Source organism: Pleurodeles waltl, chromosome 6, assembly GCF_031143425.1.
Source record: "Pleurodeles waltl isolate 20211129_DDA chromosome 6, aPleWal1.hap1.20221129, whole genome shotgun sequence".
Lineage (NCBI taxonomy): Eukaryota > Metazoa > Chordata > Amphibia > Caudata > Salamandridae > Pleurodeles > Pleurodeles waltl.
Genome location: NC_090445.1, coordinates 119,397,329 through 119,418,628, shown reverse-complemented (window position 1 = coordinate 119,418,628; position 21,300 = coordinate 119,397,329). Strand labels below are relative to the sequence as shown.

The 21,300-nt window shown below is 43.4% G+C and overlaps 1 protein-coding gene across 2 annotated transcripts in view; it reads right to left on the bottom strand.

Moving 5' to 3' along the window:
- Nucleotides 1-21,300, bottom strand: part of NPEPPS (aminopeptidase puromycin sensitive) — a 695,867-nt gene that overhangs the window by 536,664 nt on the left and 137,903 nt on the right. For both annotated transcript variants that reach the window (XM_069237501.1, XM_069237500.1), the window contains exon 3: nucleotides 7,530-7,607. Coding sequence is in view for 1 of the 2 variants with exons in the window: in XM_069237500.1 (XP_069093601.1) it covers nucleotides 7,530-7,607 (78 nt within the window). In the remaining variant the exon portion in view is untranslated. The remainder of the gene's footprint in view (nucleotides 1-7,529; nucleotides 7,608-21,300) is intronic.

Genomic DNA, 21,300 nt, shown 5'->3' with positions numbered 1-21,300 from the left:
ATCCCTGTTCCAGCCACAAAGGACAAGAGTGCATGTATGTGTGTGTGTGTGGGGGGGGGGGGAGGAGGCAGTTGCCATTACCTGTAGCCAACCCTCTCAAGTAGTTTCAGAAAGGACAAAACCTATATGAGTTGAGAGGCCCAATGAATAAGCAGTGGCCTGACTTTCCTTAAGGTGTTCTAAGATGGAATCAGCCTGAAAAACCTGTGGATTGCACCAACACATGGCAAAACAGCACCACAGGAGTGCGGACTGCCCTTCCCAAGCAATCAGTAGTATATAGGCCAATCACATACTTGGCCGCATCCTGATCATTTTGAATGAATGAGGCTCCAAATTCTTCTGGCACTGCCAGCAAGACCCTGCTAGCCATATTCCAGAAGATTTCATAAAGCAACCTAGTAGGCAAAGCACCTAGACAGACCTTAAGGGTAGGCTTGCCGAAGAGAACATTAATTTTCTAGACACCTGAATCCTTTCAGATTCTCTGACTGAATGAGTTGCAAGCAATGAATCAGGATTCACCTTGTTGGACCACCAATCACTTGGGAGCAGGATACTGCAAAAGAAAACCAGGGACGCTGGGTACCGGTCTGTGGTGTCTAGTCATCTGCCTGTTCACTGGTGGGATAGAACAAGGCTCATACCAAGTGCCCATCAAAGTGTCCACTAATGCTTCGCTGAATGGGATTAGGAACTCCGAGGAAGCAGGCCCAGGTTTATTTTTATTCTTCCATGTTTACTTCCAGTTACTGCATGACTGACCGCAAAGATGAGTTACCAGGGGATAAGCCATGGCAGTGGGAGTGCGTCTGTGTCTTAGAGCAGGAATTACAAGGTTTATGGATTCGTCCCATGTTCGGTGTCATACACCTTCACTTCACGTTCCTCATTGCCTCTGGGTGCATGAGGGCACCCTCCTCACAGGACTGAGACATTCCCTTAGGAACTTTGGGTTTATTCATTAGATCACACTTACTGTGTATATATGTATGAAAATAATACATGAATGGCAGAAATCTTCCTTTGCCCATCTTGATATTGTTCGCTATATGGACGGTTTTGAGATTTATGCTGGACTATCCAACCAGCTTTATAGCGTTTTCTATATATATTTTTAGGAGTCATGTCTGAATATCCAACCATCAACACTGGTGCTGATAACTGAATTAGGACTAAATAGTGGAGTGGATACATGAAAATCAGACACACTTTGGCACATATATCAAAAAAGACACAATAATAATAATACACTTTTACCTCCCCCCTGGAAGACAGGATACTTACTACCGGGCCCATTCTTTTAAAAAGTGATTTCCATGATATATGTAATTAGAAAGACTACAGAAAAGGCGCAACTGCTGTTGAAAATCCCCAAACACCAATCTGTAAGAGCAGGAATTGCCTCACTTCACTGGCTTCCAGTGGACAAGGATACAATTTAAGACATTGTGTCATATACATAGAGCACTACATTATAAAGGCCCAGTAACGCTAAGGACTCTAGCATCCTTCTATGTACCTAATAGACTGATTAGATCTTTATCTGCCTACCTGGCAGTGATCCCAAAAGTAAGGAAAGCTTGATGGGGAGGAAGTTCTTTGGCATATCAGGGTGCAAAGCTGTGGAACTCCCCACCCCCATGGCCTACGAGAAGTCAGCCATGAACTGAATTTTCCCAAGGCTCTGAAGACTTGGCTTTTTAAATTCTAACTCCCGCTCTCACTTTTTCTCGCTCTTAATTTAACCATAAGGGCTGGGAGGCCCACGGGTAGCCATGCGCTATACAGATACATATACATAACATTTAAAAAATCATTAATAACTCTCCGAAAACCCTGTCAAAACTATGGGCTGCTTAGAAAGCAGACACTGGGGAAATTCAAGAGGAAGAATGGGAGAAAGAATTGAGAGCCCCAAATGAAGTAGCTATGAGGCCAGGCTTTAGATCATGCTACTCTAAACCAGCATGGCAAACAAAGGGGGAAAGTAGGGACTGATAAATGTGGATGGGGCTGTAGTCAAATTGGAGCCTTCCTACACATCATATGGACCGGTCCAATGATCCAAGGCTACTGGCATTAAGTAAGGGACTGCCTACGAAGAATTACAGGTAAGCAAATTCCAGATAATGTAAAAGCAATTCTGTTTAACATCTGGAAAGAGGGTGGCCTACCAAAATATGTGAAACTGTATATATCTGAAAGTCGACAAAAGAAACATCGCCAGACGGCGGAGAGCAAGTAGCCCCCCGAGCCATAATTGGCTGGGAAAATGGCATGGGATGGTTCATGTTGGCACAGAAGCCGGTATATGAAGGAAGGGAATGCCAGAACAAATGGACAAAAATTCAGCAGCCCTGAAAGCAATACAGGGGACTACAACAAAGGGATAAAGTTACATACCTCTACAGAAAACACGCTGAAATGTTGGGCATACTGCTTTGATCTCCAAGAAGCAAAACTCCTTCCAATTATGTAAATTGATATACAGTTATCAAGCCTATACTTGAATCACCAGCGACAAATGATTGTCATATTTACTGTTTATCATTCTAAAATGCAATAAAAATGTTTTTTTGTAACCCAAAAAGCCCTTCTCCCCAAGCAATGCCCACTTTCGCAGTACATACATGTACTGCTAGATACTCTGATCCAAACATGTGGATCTTTGAAAGATCCATCAGTGGAGAAGAAAAATGTTACTCGCATGTAAGGGTAGTTCTCAATTATTGACATCTTTCATAGATTCACATGTGATCCGGCCTTCTCCCTGCAAGAGGCTCACTTAAACTATTAGACCTTCATACAAGTGTTATGAAATCTAGAGAATAGTGGCCTCTCACGGTGTGGCCTTCAACCAGATTGTCATAGTTTTGCTGAAGTTCAGTTCTTTTCAAATGAAGTGATGTGACTAGGGTCCTCAAGAGCCCCTAGGCTATGTTTAAAATAAGACTTTTTTCAATATTACCATGCGACTCTCTGCTTGACAGCAGGGATGATTTTAACATGTGAATCTATGAAAGATACCAATACACTAGTAATGCCAGTAAAGGTAAACAGCTGTTTTATTTTTTGTTGCAACTCAGGGCTTGTAGACACTGGTTTTCGTGCCTTTTGGGTATGCTTTTGGGCAGAAACCTCTAGGCGCCAGGGTTAATTTTTTGGGGGTGTTTTTTTTTTGTTGTGTTTTTTTTTTTTTTTTTTTTTTTTTAAGAGATGGGGCGTGACCCATTAGGCAAGGGTCGCTCCCCTGGGGGGCAAATTGTATTTAGACCATTTCTGCCCGATTTTAGGTCTGAAACAACTATGCACCAGGGATCTTTTTTTTTTGCGGCAATGTCACGCAGGGGGAGCGACCCCGTAGGCCATTTCTGCCCCCCCCCTGGGGCCGGCTGAGCTAGAGGCTAAAATCCACAGGTAGGCACTTTGTAAAAAACACCTCTGTTTTCTGTGAAAAAATGCGATGTGTCCACGTTGTGTTTTGGGCCATTTCCTTTAGTGGGCGCTATGCCTACCCACACAAGTGAGGTATCATTTTTTTCGGGAGACTTGGGGGAACGCTGGGTGGAAGGAAATTTGTGCTCCTCTCAGATTCCAGAACTTTCTGTCACCGAAATATGAGGAAAACGTGTATTTTTAGCCACATTTTGAGGTTTGCAAAGGATTCTGGGTAACAGAACCTGGGCAGAGCCCCACAAGTCACACCATCTTGGATTCCCCTAGGTGTCTAGTTTTCAAAAATGCGCTGGTTTGCTAGGTTTCCCCATGTGCCGGCTGAGCTAGAGGCCAAAATCCACAGGTAGGCACTGCAAAAAACACCTGCTTTCTGTGAAAAAATTTGATGTGTCCACATTGTGTTTTGAGCCATTTCCTTTCGTGGGCGCTAGGCCTACCCACACAAGTGAGGTACCATTTTTATCGGGAGACTTGGGGGAACACAGAATAGCAAAACAAGTGTTACTGCCCCTTGTCTTTCTCTACATTTTTTCCTTCCAAATGTAAGGCAGTGTGTAAAAAAGACATCTATTTGAGAAATGCCCTGTAATTCACATGCTAGTATGGGCACACCAGAATTCAGAGATGTGCAAATAACCACTGCTTCTCAACACCTTATCTTGTGGCCATTTTGGAAATACAAAGGTTTTCTTGATACCTATTTTTCACTTTTTATATTTCAGCAAATGAATTGCTGTATACCCAGTATAGAAAAAAAAAAACCATTGCAAGGTGCAGCTCATTTATTGGCTCTGGGTACCTAGAGTTCTTGATGAACCTACAAGCCCTATATATCCACGCAACCAGAAGAGTCCAGCTGACGTAACTGTATATTGCTTAAAAAATCTCACATCGCAGGAAAAAGTTAGAGTAAAACGTGGAGAAAAATGGCTGTTTTTTCACCTCAAAATCAATATTGTTTTATTTCAGCTGTTATTTTCTGTAGGAAACACTTGTAGGATGTACACAAATGACCCCTTGCTGAATTCAGAATTTTGTCTACTTTACAGAAATGTTTAACTTTCTGGGATCCAGCATTGGTTTCTCACCCATTTTGGTCACTAACTGGAAGGAGGCTGAAAGCACAACAAAATCGTAAAAATGGGGTATGTCCCAGTAAAATGCCACAATTGTGTTGAAAAATTGGGTTTTCTGATTCAAGTCTAACTGTTCCTGAAAGCTGGGAAGCTGGTAATTTTAGCACCGCAAACCCTTTGTTGATGACATTTTCAGGGGAAAAAAAAAAAACACAAGCCTTATTCTGCAGCCCCTTTTTCCCATTTTTTTTAAAAACGAAATTTTTACTGTATTTTGGCTAATTTCTTGGCCTCCTTCTGGGGAACCCACAAAGTCTGGGTACCTCTAGAATCCCTAGGATGTTGGGAAAAAAGGATGTAAATTTGGCGTGGGTAGCTTATGTGAACAAAAGTTATGAGGGCCTAAGCGCAAACTGCCCCAAATAGCCAAAAAAAGGCTCGGCACAGGAGGGGGAAAAGGCCTGGCAGCGAAGGGGTTAAAAGTCTTAAACATATTTCTTTTTTGCCACCTCAAAAGAAGAACTAATACATTCAAAACAATAGGGTAGAATACTTCCAGAATGCTAGATACCAGATCAAAAGCTCCTGGACCTGAAGCTGTAATTGGAAAACCTTTGAAAAATGTCAATTGCAGTGGAGCTCCACAGGAGTCCCCATCATTGACCATGTGGCAACAAATCCTGCTGTTGGAAGCCTCTGTCAGGTGAAAAGCTGTGGCTTCTGGTGCCTGATCAGCTGAAGTTTGGGTGACACACTGAGGTGCAGTGGCAGAAAGTAGCTTACTGGTGCTTGTTCGGCTGAAGTGTGGGTGATGCAATGAGGTGGAGTGGTAGAAAGTAGCTTAACACTTTTTCCAATGTTCTTGAGTGTAATTGTACACTCTATGCTAACATTCATTCCCTCAGGTTCCCATATAGGTGATGAGCAATGATTAAAGCGTGTGAATCTATGAATGGAATGATCTAATACTGGAGACCTGCACTGTCAACTCAGCAGCAGAGCTCAATATTAGAAAGAGGCGAGATAGAAGATCAACTCAGATGAATACCTCTTACTCCCTCTGCTGCTGCAACAGTCCTCTGCTATTAAACTCTTGCCTTAACACTATATTCTGAGGATAAAATTTATTATAAAAGTCCCATATGTAATTAACTGTTTCCAAGATGTTAATCTGCCACCAAAACACATCCTTTATTATTCAAATTGCACCCTAATTTTCTCTTTAATTAACTTAATATTCAACCCACTGATAAAAACTTTCATATAAGTTAGCAAGAAACAATTTAGGGAAGACGCATAGTACGAAAACATGACCATGTAATATAGGAAAAGACTGTGCGCCCAAGGCAGCGGCACCAACAAGCAGACAGCACACAAACAAACCAAAAGCCAAAGGAAATGCCAGATACAACTGAACAATACCTAAATGTGATGGTTCCCCAATTCATACATTTCACACCATTTAAGCAAGAACTGTGAAATTCATGGTTTGCATTTTCAGCACTGCATGTTACTTGCTACATACACATAACATAGCTACATGGATAAATACAAGTGCTATCCAATAGTCTGAAGAAACATAAAAATACAGTGGTGGAGAGGGGTGGGGCACAAGCAAAGAGTCTAAGGTGGCCGCATGTTGATACCCCTGTAGAAATTTAGATCTATTTTATCAGAGCTTGCTGTACCATATTGATATATAATGGGTAAAGGAAAGGATAAAGACATTGGGCTCAGCTATCCTCAATTTGTAAGCGCTCTCCCATTATTAGATTAGCAGTTGCGAGTACCAGGGCCTCCATGCAAAGATCCGAATTTGATCCTATAGCAGGTCACCAGTTAAGTCACCTGCTATAGATTCAATCATGGGGTTATATGTTATGTGGGTAAGGTTCCTTCTCCTAAAAAGCAGGTCCTCTTTTTGAGTTTGGGCCACATAATGTGGTTGATAGGCTATAGGTAGATTTTATGGGCTTTTCAATGTTAATGTCTGTAGCTAGTATACTATTAATAACATTAACCTTGTTTTACAGCGGTTTTCCAGACTAATGATGGGAAATACGTCACACACTTTAATGATTTCCAATTATAAAGCTGGGAATCCTGTGTAGTTTAAAACAGAAATTTAAAAAATGTTAAAATTGTGATAGTCCTAAGAACAGTGTTTGTTTAGTAGCACTTCATGTAGTTATGTACATAGTATTTGTATATTGAGAACCTAGTCCAAAGGCAGCAGAGCAGTACAGTGTTAAAGACTAGCATGCAGTCAACAAGTGATAGGAGATAGGATTCTGGGAGCAGATTTTCAGTGTTACTGCACTGGGATATAGTGCTCTTTAAAGAGGTGAATTTTCGACTTTTTCCTAAATTGTAACAGTCCTGATGGCTAGACAGAAAAGGCCTCATTTAAAAGCATCCAAAGTTTAACTGAGGTGAAAGCACTGAGCAAGTTTACTCCCTTTGTGGTCACCACAGATTAAAAAAGCATATGAATGAAAGGGATTAACGAGTGAACCTCTGACAAGGGAGAAAAGTGGGTCACATGTGAATCCGAGACATGCCATCAATGCTGGAGAACTGTAGTTACAGGAGACTATCTAATAACTCAATAGTTATACTTTAAAATGACATGAATGCACTACTAATCAACTTTTGTCCTTGGCATACAGCCATTTTAACATTTTTACTGCAGTTTTAAATGACAAAGGATTCTTTGGGAATAATTCAGAAAATATGAACGACCAATTTTGGAGAAATGCAGCTTCTAAAACATTCCACCCATTAGTGTATCAGCCAATCAACCGATAGCAAAAGCACCCTTTACATGTTTGCTTTAGAATCAACATGTGAAGGACTTTGCATAACGAGTCTGACTCCTAAACCCAAGCAGTGGGAGCAGAGGCTTGCTCAACAAAGTATTGGGTGGAGATGTCTGGCCCACAGAGCAATGCACATTACAGCACAGTAATGCAGTATAGACTAGTGTCCGCTTACCTGCCTGCAGATAACTAGGGAAGGACAACGTCACCTTCTCATCTTCATTCTGATAGTTGAATCCCGTAGCGTGGACTTCTGTTGATAAAAAATGAAAAAGAAGAAATGTGTCACGCCATCCTTTTGCGACTGCCAATAGATGGCATTGATCATGAATAGCACCACTCATAAGTTCAAGGACTGCTAAAGGATTTTCAAAGGTTTACATTATGAATGCAGGGCAACTTAAAGGTTTTTTGACTTTGAGTGTTTCGCAAGAAGCAGTCTGGCTTGATATCTAAACATACAAATAGCAACTAAAACTTCACACATGAAGTGTATTTTCCATGGTACACATACAAGCTAATTCTGATCAGACTTATGTTCTTACTACAATTTCATGTGTAACTCTGGTGGGCATTGCTCTCATTTTAACTAAGAAGGTGAAAATGTATTCTGTTGTGCATTATCTGCCACGTGGTGTGGCCTGGGTCTGGTTTACTGTGCTGTAGCTATACAAGCTGAGCATCACCTACTCATACAAATGTTAATTTAAAGAAACACCATTGGGCAATCATGGTCAAACGTTCTGGGGGCTGATGTGGGAGAGCACAGTGTATCTCCATGTTTAGAAACCAGATCATAATTCCTTGTTGTAATCTACAGAAAGTGAATATTCGACAAATCTATACTGTATACACTAAATAGCACCAATCATAGTTTAATTTACCCAAAAGTATATGTTTTATATAAAACTGTTTGAAAATAATTATATACTAAGATAGCCATCAATTAGTACAGCCTTAAAATGGCAACATTCAAGCTGTGTAACCTTTGGTAATGCTCCTTCTGGTGGATACTCTAACCACAGATTGCTCACTTTGTAAGCGTTCAGAAGTGTCATATTGGATCCAGAAGATTTTTACTGCATAGCCCCAGGACGCTAATTGGTGCTGTGTGGGTCTGCGTCAAACCTCATTCCGGAGGACAAATGCTCATGCCCAGAAGTTCCAGGTACCACATTATCCTTGACCAATTCAGAACCACTAAGATAACTCACCAGTTGCTCCTGATCTTCAAAACTGTGAGCAGGAGAGGCAGTGGCGGGATGACCAAGAGGAGTTCCGTGCTCTACTCTAAGCAGAATGCATCTCCACGAGAGAGACGCTTTGTGAACTCGAGCGTGCAAAAGCATTCATCAATGGTACAAAGGTCAATCCAGGGTCCTCACCAAGACACCCTGCGTCACCTCAGTGTATACCTACTAATTGAGATCCACTTGGTGTCTCCAGTGTCGAATCAGCAGGACAGTTTGTGAAGACCAGGGGGATTAAATTGGGTTTCATAGCAGGATGGATGACATGACAGGAGTTCTAACTATGCCATGGGATTCCAGCAGCAGGCCCACAGAGGTGGAAACCTGTCTTAGGTTGCTTGTGTCGCAGCTCAGATGGGACCTGGCTTGGCTGTTCGGGCTCAACTGTTTAACAGGACAGAGGATAATTTGCATAAGACTGGAACAGGTCTGTAGTGGCATGGTGGGCAAACAAAGATGGTCTAGACTTTGGGCCAGAGTAGTTACCAGTGGCTGTGATTAATTTAAGCAGTCCACCTATCACTTTTTTGTTTTCCTCAGAGGATTAAAGGAGACATCGGGCCTGGTTGAATGAAGGCCAGAGTGGTAAAGTGGGCATCCTCAGCAGGACAAGAAGAATGGCTAGATGGGTGCAGTAGGCAGCATCATCAGAAAGGTTTGAAGGCCAGAAGGATGAAGCAGACATCAGTGGCATGACAGTGTGAGGGTTATGTGGTAATAGGGAGGGGGATCCAAACCAACAGAGTACACTGTCCAGAGGAACGGAGGGGGTTTGCTCATCAACTGCGGCCAATGTGAACATCAGTAGGACTCAAAGCAAAGAATATATGTGAGCTGCTATAGCAATAATTTGTATTATGAAGTTAACAGTCTGACGCTACGACGACCAACCCAAGGGAAAGTGCCACCCTCCAACACATACTCCCTTCAATGTCACCCAGACCATGGCTAAAACCCCAAATGGTTCTTTCAACTCCCAGGCCAATGTCAGACCGCACTCATACCTTTCGATTATTCCCTATTGCTGCCCCTCAGACCATGGTGGGCCTATCCCTCTACAATGGCATGTTACCTATGACAAATGCACAGTTGACCTTTCACTGATGTGCCGAAATTACCTATGGTATTATACTGTGTGTATGCTCTTATGAAGAATAATAAACCTACAACGAAATCAGTCTGATGCACGTATTCATTTACTCGTCCACCTATACGCATGTACCCACTCCTGTGTTTAAAAATCCCCATACAATCACAGCAGACTCATTCATTCACTCCATACCCATTCAGGCAAACAAGTCCAACTACAAACTCAGCCTTCACATTCACACATTCACAAATATACAAACCGAGCTCTCATACAAGTTTTCACATGTGGTCTTCGGCAATTATCACAATTTGCCACATGTGGTCTACAGAACTGGACACAATATTACAGATGGTGCTTCGAAAGCTTAACAAAATATGGAAGGTATGGTCTCTAAAAGTAGCACAAACACTTCAGACAATGCATCAAGAGTTTGATAAAATATTACAGATGCACACTCCTAAATGGGACACGGCGCATAAGGTGCCTGTGTACAGGATAAAGCACAGCATTAATAGTATTTTTTTTTTCTAACGTTGGTTACAAACTTCTGGACCTGTCTACCTATTTCCTACCCCCATGGCTCTGTCAAATTGTTTACAAACTTTCAGATCATCAACTTTAAGTGCTCCAAATGCTTAAAGACAATCGAAACACACTGCTGTCTGCAATTTAAGATCTTGGTCTCTTGGCTTGAAGTTTTAGAAGATGGGGGTGAGGAGAGGCGGTGTGTGTGTTGCTTGCACCTCTGGTGGCAAGGCTACACAATATGAGAATTGAGTTTACTGCTGTTCCTTAGCCTATACACGGCTGGTGGATTGCGAGGAGCATGCACTGCTACCTGTGCTGTACATGTTTCAAGCCTTTCTTGAAACCGCAAGGGCAGGAGATGGAGGGGCAAAAGAATGAGTGTGAGCTGATGTGGCTTGCACTGTTTTTATGCATGTTCGGTCTGTGCTCACTGGGTGTACTAATGAAGTCTGGTAAACGCACATCACTGAACAAAATCCAAAGCGGTTTGCTCTTTCAATGTTAATTTTAGAATTGCTTCTCAGCCCTAGGCGAAGACAAATCCCGACATTCTGAGCAAAACACTTCAAAAGAAGTGGTAAAGCAAATATGACTTATTCTGGTTTATGAGGTGTATGAAGCGCCAAGGACTCAGAGCATCAATCCATAAGAAATATTAATACAGGGAGGTCTAAGGTAGGTCCAAAGAGGGACTGTCCAATCCCTGATTTTCAGTATCACCAGATAAAGTGAGTGAAACCGATTTATTGTCATCGTTTGTGAATTTCTAATGTGGATAACCTGGAAAGATGGCAAAGTTATGAAAGATCAGAAACAGCTTCTGATGGAACCTCTGGCTGACACTGTAGCCACGAGCTGAGAATGGGAAAGAAGCCTGACCCAAGAATATTTGACGTGGGTCAGGCACTCCTTACCTAAACTACAGAAACCTCTGTCTCATTTCTCAAGACCTATCCCTGTGAGGCACCAGGCCGGGATGCCAGACTAACTATTCATTTGGCACTTGAGTCTAGAAACAGAAACTAATGTATCTAAAGTAGCAGACAGACATCAGGTTCTGAGAAGGTCAGACAGAGTTTACAAGAGGGACAGAAGATAAACTAAGGACACCGAAAGCCTTGCCAAACAAATGAGTCTTTGTGAGTAAAACCTAATCTTGAGAACTTACTCTGAAGGAGGTTTAACATACAAATTAAACCGACACAAAACATTAAGCATAATTTCTACAACTCTACTGCAGTCGATTCCTTCCAGCATCATCTGAATTCTCAACCTTCCCCATCTGCCTGTGGAAACCCTACATTTAAACCAGCCTGAGCTACTCAACCCAGGAACCATCAAACTATGCAAAGGTGACGTTTAAAATAGAATGCAGTAAGGATGCATTGCTTTGTCGTTGGAAATGCACACCAATCCGTTCTGCACCTAAAATCAACTGCAATTAAGGATTTCCAGTATCTAGGTAGTGACGTTACAACTCCAAGAACGGAGTCTGCTACTCCAGACAATAGAAAACACCACCAGTTAGTATGAGTGTTTGTCCCAGCCTTGCAGGCACTAGTCTCCTTCATTTAGAACGGCTGTTGGTCTAGGTAGGGGCATATCTACAGACTGGTAAGCACCCTCAATGTGCATGGTTAGTTTGGTTCATCGACTGTTGAGTCAAGTAACACAACCCGGCACTCATAACATGTGTCCGGTTTAGCTACAAATTGTTGCTTTTGACTCCAACTAACCTTTGCACAATAATTTTATTTAATGCTCAATAAAGAGATACAACAGAGAAACATTTGTGATGATAAAATATGTTATACCTTCCTTTCAGCGCAGGTAGGATAATTTGATTTGTTGTGATTCGCTAGCTGGCGGTTAATAAAGAATGTCAAAATGCCCTTGCTATGATTTAGAGGTGGAAGTGCAGCAAATATTAGTAAGTTTACATACTCTTATTTTGGAGTAGGGATGATATTGTACAGTTAAATACTCTGTAGCACTCAATTTATACTTTTATATTTTGAAGGGAGGGCAACAAAGAATGGGCACACAATGGCATAACTAACTGTTAATACTCTCTAAAATACTCTACTTTAGGAATTTGGTGCTGAACTGTAAAACTAGGTCTATGGACTGTATTTCTTCAATCTTCTTAAACCTCCATTCTGCAGAATGACTGTTGGAAGGCATATCTGTCTAATGATAGAGTTAAGTCTAGAGGAGCAGGTTTCAGATTCCCTGCTTGAGTAGCACAACCAGATTGCTATGAAGTCTGGTACATACTACTATTTCTGCATTTATGAAGAGATCACCAGTACTGTGACAGCACACCAAGAAAAAAACAGAATTAGATCACATAATTACATATAGAATAGGGATAGCTATGTAATTGAAGAAACAGCTGCCATTGCAAGGGAGCCGATCCTGGATATTTTGCAGACACTGAAAGCAGGAGTTACTGTCATAAGGCCTATTTATTAATCCTTGCTCAACCCTTGGTAACTTGGCCCAGGAGCAGTTAGGTGTAACTTAGGAGACAGGTGTGTAAAACCATAAACATAAAAAGACAGTACCTAGGTAAATCACAAAATAAAAATCGGACACCAATTTATACAACAGAAACTATTTTATTTTTAAAATGACACCAAAAACAAAAAAAATCCAATGTAGGGAATCCGAGATATGAATTTTTGAAGACTAAATGTACAAAAAGCTTTCTAGCACCTTAAAAAAAAAAAAAAAAAAAAAAAAACATTAACCAGGAACATCTGCTTGTGTTTGACCAGGGTAAACTAAACAGTTGAGGTCGACCGCAATGGAGCCCTGCTCGGATGCACTGAGTGGGAGGCTTCGGTCACTACCTTCACACCAAGAAATTTTTCTGGAGCTTGTTCTCCCGTCGTCAGCAGAGGCTCCTCTTCAGTCCGGTTTGCAATGAAACATTGCCGGCATGCGATGCAACGTCGTCGGCTTTGCTCAATGCGAAGTCCCACTCAACTCCTGGAAGTCTTGTTGAAGGGGAAATCTTTGGAACTTCAGCAGGACGAACCTGAAATTCAGGCCGGGTAGCGGTTTGACGTGGGCAGCTTAGCTCTCGGGACAGTCACCTTATAGAGATTTTTAACAAAGTTGCTCCAAAATTCCCCAAACTTCAGGATCTTATTCCATAAGTCCTCTTGGGTCCATGACGTATCCACAAACTTGATTCAAGTTCCTCAGAAGTTGGGACTACAGTTCCCAGAATGCACCTGGTCAGAATCCTCAAGTGGCCACTGGACGCTGATCAGCTGAGCTCTTCTTGCAGGACTTGATGCAACGGACTCTGGTTGGATCCTTTGTACCTGTAGCTTACAGGGAAACTTGAGGCCTGCCTTTAAAATGAGACTTGACACCACAGCAGTGCAACTATGGGTGCACTAACTATACCTGGGTCCCTAAACCTACATGCCCTGCCATATGCTAGGTACTAATAGGTAGGTTGTCAGAGACAAATATAATTATGCCTAACGTGCATATACCATTTTACACAGAGCACTGGTCCTGGCACTGGTTATCAGTCAAAATGTTTGGGGGTGATCAGAGCAAAATGGATGATTTTATCACAATTATCAATCAATCAATCAATATTCGTAAAGTGCGGCTACTCACCAGTGAGGGTCTCAAGGCGCTGGGGGGAGTGGAGGGGCCTTATCCGAAGAGCCATGTCGTGAGGTTCTTCCTGAAGATGATGAGCAACGGGCTTTGTCTGAGGTGCAGGGGGAGGTTGTTCCAGCTCTTTGCTGCAGTGTAGGTGAAAGATCGTCCTCCGTCTGTGGTTTTGCGGATGCGAGGGATGGTGGCCAGGGCCATCTGGGCAGAGCGGAGGGATCTGGCAGAAGTGTGGAAGGAGACGCAGTGGTTCCGATAGAAGTTTTTTGACGTTCCTAGTTGAGGTGCCGGCGTAGAGGGCGTTGCTGTAGCCGAGCTTGCTAGTGACTAAGGTGTGGGTGACTGTTCTGCGACAGTCTGCTGGGATCCATCTGAAGATCTTCCGAAGTTTGCAGAGTGTGTGCCAGCAGGAGGAGGCAATAGAGTTTACCTGGCGAGTCATGGATAGGGAGGAGATGAGGATGATTCCTAAGTTGCGGGCATCATCAGTCGGTGCGGGGGTGGGGTTAGGGATGTGCGCCACCAGGAGTCATCCCAAGCTGAGGTGGTGTTTCCGAAGATGATGAGCTCAGTCTTGTCGGAGTTGAGCTTGAAGCAGCTTTCTCTCATCCAAGTGGCGATGGCTACCATTCCTGAGTGGAAGTTCCTTTTGCCCATGCCCTGGTCTTCGGTGAGGGAAATTATAAGTTGTGTCTCATTAGCATATGACACATTGTTAATACCGTGGCTTCTGACTATGGCAGCAAGAGATGCCATGTATACATTGAACAGTGTGGGACTCAGTGGGGATCCTTGGAGGACTGAGCAGTTGACTCCTGTGGGTCTGGAAGTGTAGGGTGGGAGTCTGACCCTCTGCGTCCTCCTGGAGAGGAAGGAGTGGATCCATTTCAGGGCTCTTCCGCAGATTCCTATGTCGTGAAGTATGGCGCACAGAGTGCTGTAGGAGACTGTTTCAAATGCTGCTGAGAGGTCAAGGAGTATGAGTGCTGCGGTCTGGCCGCAGTCTAGGAGTAATTGGATGCCGTCTGTGGCTGTCAGGAGGGCTGGCTCTGTGCTGTGGTTGCTGAGGAAGCCGGACGGGGAGCTGTCCAGGGAGTGGTTGGCCTCATTGAAATTCTGTAGTTGTGCGTGGATTGTTCTCTCCAGTACTTTGGCAGGGTAGGGTAGCAGCGAGATGGGCCGGAAAATCTTTAGGTCTTATGGGTTATTGGATATTTTTCCAAGTTATGTTAGCCTGAATTTTGAGGATTTTATCCTTAAAAAAAAAAACCACTATGGTGGGCACAGAGAGCCTGACTAGGCTCTAACAGGGGAGATGACGTTTTTGGATTAGTAAACAGGTTAACAATTTTTTTTTTTTTTAAATCTCCTTACTGTCATTATCTGATTCTTCGATTCACTGTCTATAAAAACATGCCACAGGCTCTCCTAATATTTTTATGATAGTTTAAGGCCCTTTTATAATTGGCCTTATCTTGTTTGAGATAGTGCCACTGCCACACTCTCTTCAGTTTCTTACATGCTGCTCTTTCCTGAGCTAAATCCACAGAAAACCAGCAAGCAGAGCAAATCTTAGTGGCCTTCTTATTTCATCTAATAGGGGCTACTTAGTCAGCTGCCCTCCTAAACCACCTCTTAGTGGCCATATCCGTCTCCATAGCAGAGCCTGACATTTTAGGTTCAGACTCCATCAGAATATTCCTGAGATCCTCAAAGGATACACGGCCCGCAGGCCCTGTCCTCATTCAAAGGAACAGGAGGACGTGGTTCCATTGCTCGGTCAAACTGTCAAGAAAAATACATTACATAATGGTCTGACCATGGCACTGGACAAGGATCTCCCATTTCAACAGGGCATTCAATAGTATACCATTGATGGCATGAACGGCTCTGTGTGTAGGAACTGTTGCAACTCGGGCTAGGCTAAAAGAGGCAAGGGTTTCCACCAAACGATTCAGAGGAATCCTCAAATGTATCCAAGTCAATATTAAAATAACCAAGCATGGTGTAACACGCACAACAAACAATATATTAGTTGATTTTCGGGTGATCCATCTTGGTGGATTTTTAAGAGTTTGTGCCAAGAACACAGAACCTACATAAAATCATGAGCTAACCCAAACCTGTACTGAATCATTTTTAGTAATAAAAGTGCTAAAAGACAGCCAGACACAAAAACTTTTAAAGGGCTTTGACACTCATTTGGCAAAAGGTTACTCCACAACACTCTACTCTACTCCACTACGTGACATGCTACTCCACTACGCCACAACACTCTACTCATGAGACTACACTCCACTAGTCCTGCAAAGGCAAGACCTATCACCATTACTTGTTTACATTGGGACTTCCCCCATGGTCTGGAGTCTTCAAAGGCCAGTTGTTATGGCATGGGGCCACCTCTGTCACTTTCTTCAGATTCTCTAGTTAACTACCACAGGCACAAGAAGTGCTACTGGATGGAGGGAGAGGAACAAAAGTGAAGGAGAGAATGAGAAGAAAGGGAACAGACCTGGTGTAAACACTTTTGCTGGGGCTGCTGCTTGTTCCAAGTCTGCACCTGACCAGGTATTGGTATTGGTATTGTACAAAACAGATCTTCAATAAAGAGCTAAAAGTTGTTTATAGTGGAGAAGTAAAAATGTATCCGAAACGCCTCTTAAAAGTGGGCACAAGAATAGAACAGGATTTAATCATTGCGGTTCCTGGTCACAAAGGGACAAATACAACAATCAACATGTTTCATTGCCCATCTACCCAATACAATCTTAAGAGACCACTTTTTCCTTCTCAGCATAAAGAGGGAAAACAACACAGAGCATACACTATTAATACACAGAAATACTGTTTTCCATTTAATTTGGCAGTTGCATCAATTAGACTGTAGAATTTAAGTTTGATGCATTATGAACCTTTAAAAGGAAAACTAGTGTTAATAAATGATTGTCTAATGTCTCACTTTATTGAAAGTCAGATCTTCACCCCTGCTTATCCAGAAAATATATATATATTTTTTTTAACAATTTGTATTGGGTTTTGACAAAGATCCATGGCCTTGTAGGCCAACAAATACACATAGAATGATAGTATCAAAATACCCATGAACATTAACAAAAGCCTGCATGTCTGACCCCACCCATCCTTCTCCCCAACACAACACAGCAAACAAATTCTGCAGCAATTTGGTCATTGATCGTTTGTCCCTCCCCCTTTCCTTCATCTCTGTACATTTAAATTTCCTCATCAATATACGATCTGGAGGAGCCAGCGGGCTCTAAAACAATTCCCCTGTAGTCTTCCACTTTTGCCAAATTTTAGGGAGTTTCTGGGGATATCCCTTCGCTTGATACACCGCAACCTCCAGCCCCATACAATAGTCCATCCCTTTTTTTCACACTGCGAGGGAAAAGGGGACTTTGGCCTTCCATGCCTTTGCTATACCTGACCCAGTAACAAGAGAAGTCCTGTATCTGTTGGACATGCCCTTTCTGCAGGGTTATCCCCAAACGTTTTGCCTTCCTCCTACTATTTTTCTGATTTTTTGGGGGGTTTAGGACTCTAGGGGGCACTTTACCACTGCCAATCAGTGCTAAAGTGCATGTGCTCTCTCCCCTAAACCTTGGTATGATGGGTTACACTTGTTTGACATATTTAATTTACCTATACGTCCCTTGTAAGGTGGTATACCATATACCAGTGGGCCCCTTGTAAAGTGGTACACCATATACTAGTTGACCTGCAGCAGCGACTGCACCTTCTACAAAAGTAGCCTTTAAAACCTGTCTCAGGCCTACCACAGCAGAGCCTGTGTGCACAGTTTACTGACATTGACTTGGCATTTCAAACTTCTTGCCAAGGCCTGAATTCCCCTTTTACTACACCTAAGTCACCCCTAAATAGGCCCTAGGTGGTCCTATGGCCAGGGTGCTGTGTACCTAAAAAGGGAGGACATGTACTTTTATGTTCACATGTCCTTGTAGTGAAAAACAGCCTATTTTGTTTTTTCACTACAGTGAGGGCTGCTCTTCTCACATATTAGCATTGGGAATTCCCTTCTATATTTTTAAGTGGTCATTTCTGATCTGAAATTAGTAACATGGGCATGTTTGGTATGTTTGCAATGATAGTGAAAAGTCCTGCTTACTGGCGTAGTTGGATTTTGCATCAGTATTTTAGAAATGCCACTTTTAGAAAATGGGCATTTCTCTGGGCTTATAACTCTAGTGTTTTGCAGCCTGACTCCAATAAAAGTGTAGGGCAGAGTGCTAGTTATACTTTGTGCATACTTTCCAGTCAGCCACAACAAAGGAGGGGCTGGGTGTGACAGGAGAGGCATCTGCATACTGATACTGGGAGAGAGGGATGTGGGGCACTCTTACATTTTTATAGCCTGTGCCCTGCCTGATTTACCCCTACTGATGTCTGGAGCCAGGGCTGGGTTGAAAGGTGTTGTGTTCCACTTGAAAGCGTTCCTTAGAAGTCAACTCCTGAACAAATACATTTTTTTATTTTAAGTACAGGGGCTCTAATTCCATGTTTTTAAAGCACTTTTGGAACTGGAACTGAACCTCTGTCAGAAGGACTGCTGCGCTGCACAAAGGACTCATCTGAACTGCCTTTCTGCTGTTGCCATGCTGCCTACTATCAGCTAGGTGACATAAGGGACTCACAAGATCACTTTTCTGACTGTTGCCCTGCTGCCAGCTGCCCCCGACTATGCTTCCAACAACGATGCAGTGGACAACACTGTGCTGACATTGAGGGATGGTACTATTCAACAGAACTTGTGATATGCAGTCGATAACCAGGGATTTGTAGATACCATGGTGAGAGACGCCAGAAGAAGGTCAACCTCCTTGGCCCAAAGTGGAGTCTAATAGCTATTCAGGAATGATCACAGAATCCCTGCGCTAGGATGGTACCATCAGATGTGTAGGTGATGAGGATAAGAAAACTAGCTGGGATAGGGATCTGTGAACCGTGGAAAAATAGGTATTCACTTTTTTGGAGGAGTGGTGTGTTCTCCACATCCCCTAGCCCCAATGCAGATGCCAGGGAGGGCAGCCCGGACCAGCGGCGGGGCCTCGAGTGTGCCACATGTCCAAAAGGGGATCCATTATGTCATTCTAATCTCCGCCCCCCCCCCCCCATCACTGACATACCCCCAGGGGGTTGAACCCACAGACACACAAAGTCCACAAAACACTGGCCAAGGGGGGAAGGGTGTTTATGTAGCAGAGTGTGAGGGGCTAGGCATATAGGGTACCCCTGACTATCTTGTACCAATCCTGGAGATCAGTCCAGAAAAGATACAACCCTACTCCTCCCTGTTTCTTGATGGACCATATTGCTGTAGGGTTGTCTGTCAAGACCTGTACTGACTGACCACAAATGGAAGGGGTTAAGGCCTTGAGAGTCAGACGCATTGCCCGCAACTCCAAAAGATTGATATGAAACATCTGTTTTTCTAGAGATCAAAGACACAATCTCCAGATCTCCCAGATGAGCTCCCCACCCCAGAGTGGAGGCATCAGTTATCATTGTGGTCACCGGAGGTGGTAGGGAAAACAGCCTCCTTTGAGTCAGGTTGCCGTCCACAGACCACCATTGAAGATCCATCACAGTGTTTCGGGAGATCTTTATAGACTCCTCGAGATCACCGTTGTGTTGAAACCACTGCATGCGGAGGCACCACGGGAAGGCCCTCATGTGCCAGCGTGTATACGTGACCAACAGAATGCAGGAAGTGAGCAAATGGAGCCAACGTAAGACCTTTAGGACTGGAAAGAGCGATTCTGAAACACTGGAATCATAGCTAGAATGTCCTGAATCCTCTGTGAAGGAGGGTAGGCACAATTCACTGTGGTGTTCAGTACTGCCCCTATGAACAGGGTGTGCTGAGAGAGCTTTAGGTGAGATTTGGGTACGTTGATGGAAAAACCCAGATTAAACAATAGCTGAGTTCTCAAATGCAAGTGATGCTGCACCAACTCTGGAGACTTGGCTTAGAGCAACCAATCGTCCGGTATTCACAACCTTCGGAGATGCACTGCAACCACTGCCATCACCTTTGCCAAATTCGAGGTGCGGAAGTAAGCCTAAAAGGGAGGACTACAAACTGGTAGTGTTGCGTTCCTATCGTGAAGCAGAGATTCTTCCTGTGTGACTGCCCAATGGGGATATAAAAATACGCATTCTGCAAGTCAACAGAAATCATCCAGTCATTCTTGTCCAGTGCGAGCACCACCTGTGCTAGGGTCAGCCTTTTGAAACTCTCCTGTTTGAGGAACCAATTAAAAATACTTAGGTCCAGGATGTGGCGCAAATGACCATCCTTTTTGGGGGTGAGAAAATATCTTTAATAACATCGCAGCCCTTTTTCCTGCTCTGGAACTTACTCCACTGTGCATTTTAAAAGCAGATTTTTTTACCTCCCGCTCAAGCAGCAATGGATGTTCTTCCGAACACCAAGTTTGCTGGGGAGGAGTAGGAGTGGGAAAAATCCTGAAAGTAAAGGGCATATCCATCTGCCTTGGCTCCAATCTGGATCCATCAAATGGAGGGTCCATTTGAGTAGACTATACATCAGGGGAGAACCTGTCCCCATAAGCCAAGCATGTCTTTTGTTTGCAATTAAAGTCCCCATTGCTCTGGCAACAGAGTCCGCAGTATCCAAGCGCGATTGAATAACCTGTTTTGCTGATGCCTGACTGTCCTGAAGCAGCTCGGTAAAATGACCCTACACATCTAGCAGCAGACTAGGAATAACCTCCACAGCTGAATCCATCAATGCATGGAAATACCTGCCCAACAGACATGTAGTATTCACATATTTTAACGACATACTTCCTGATGAAAAAATAGTCTTTGCCGACTGCTCCATGCATTTAGATTCCCTGTTTGCAGGAGTCGTGGGGAAGGAACCAGGTGCAGCTTTGGATGAACATGAAGCCTGCACAACCAGGCTTTCAGGTTCAGATGCTGACTCAGAAAATGTGGGCCACCTGGCTCTATACCTCCTGGCAATAAACTTGGAAGCTGCAGGAGTAGAAACAGGCTTCTGCCACAGATCCAAGACTGGCTCCGACAAAGCAACATCAAATGGCAGCAGAGGTTCTGATGCAGCAGAGGAAGAGTGAAGCACCTCAGTCAGAATGTTCGATTTTAGTTCTGTAGTGGGCAGAGGTAAGTCCAGAAGTTCTCATGCTTTGCTGATTACTCCATAATATGAAGTAAGCTCCAGAGGTGGTATCCACCCAGGGGATAACAGTTCCCACTCAGGAGAAGTGTCCAACCCACTTGCAACCTCAAGACCTTCCAACTCGCAGGAAGACAAGGGAATCTCTCCTTTCTCCAGGCACTACTGCTCTACCAAAACTGCTGCTCTTCCAAGAGCCTCAAGGCTTCCCTCCTCAACCTTAACCTGGATTCTAGTC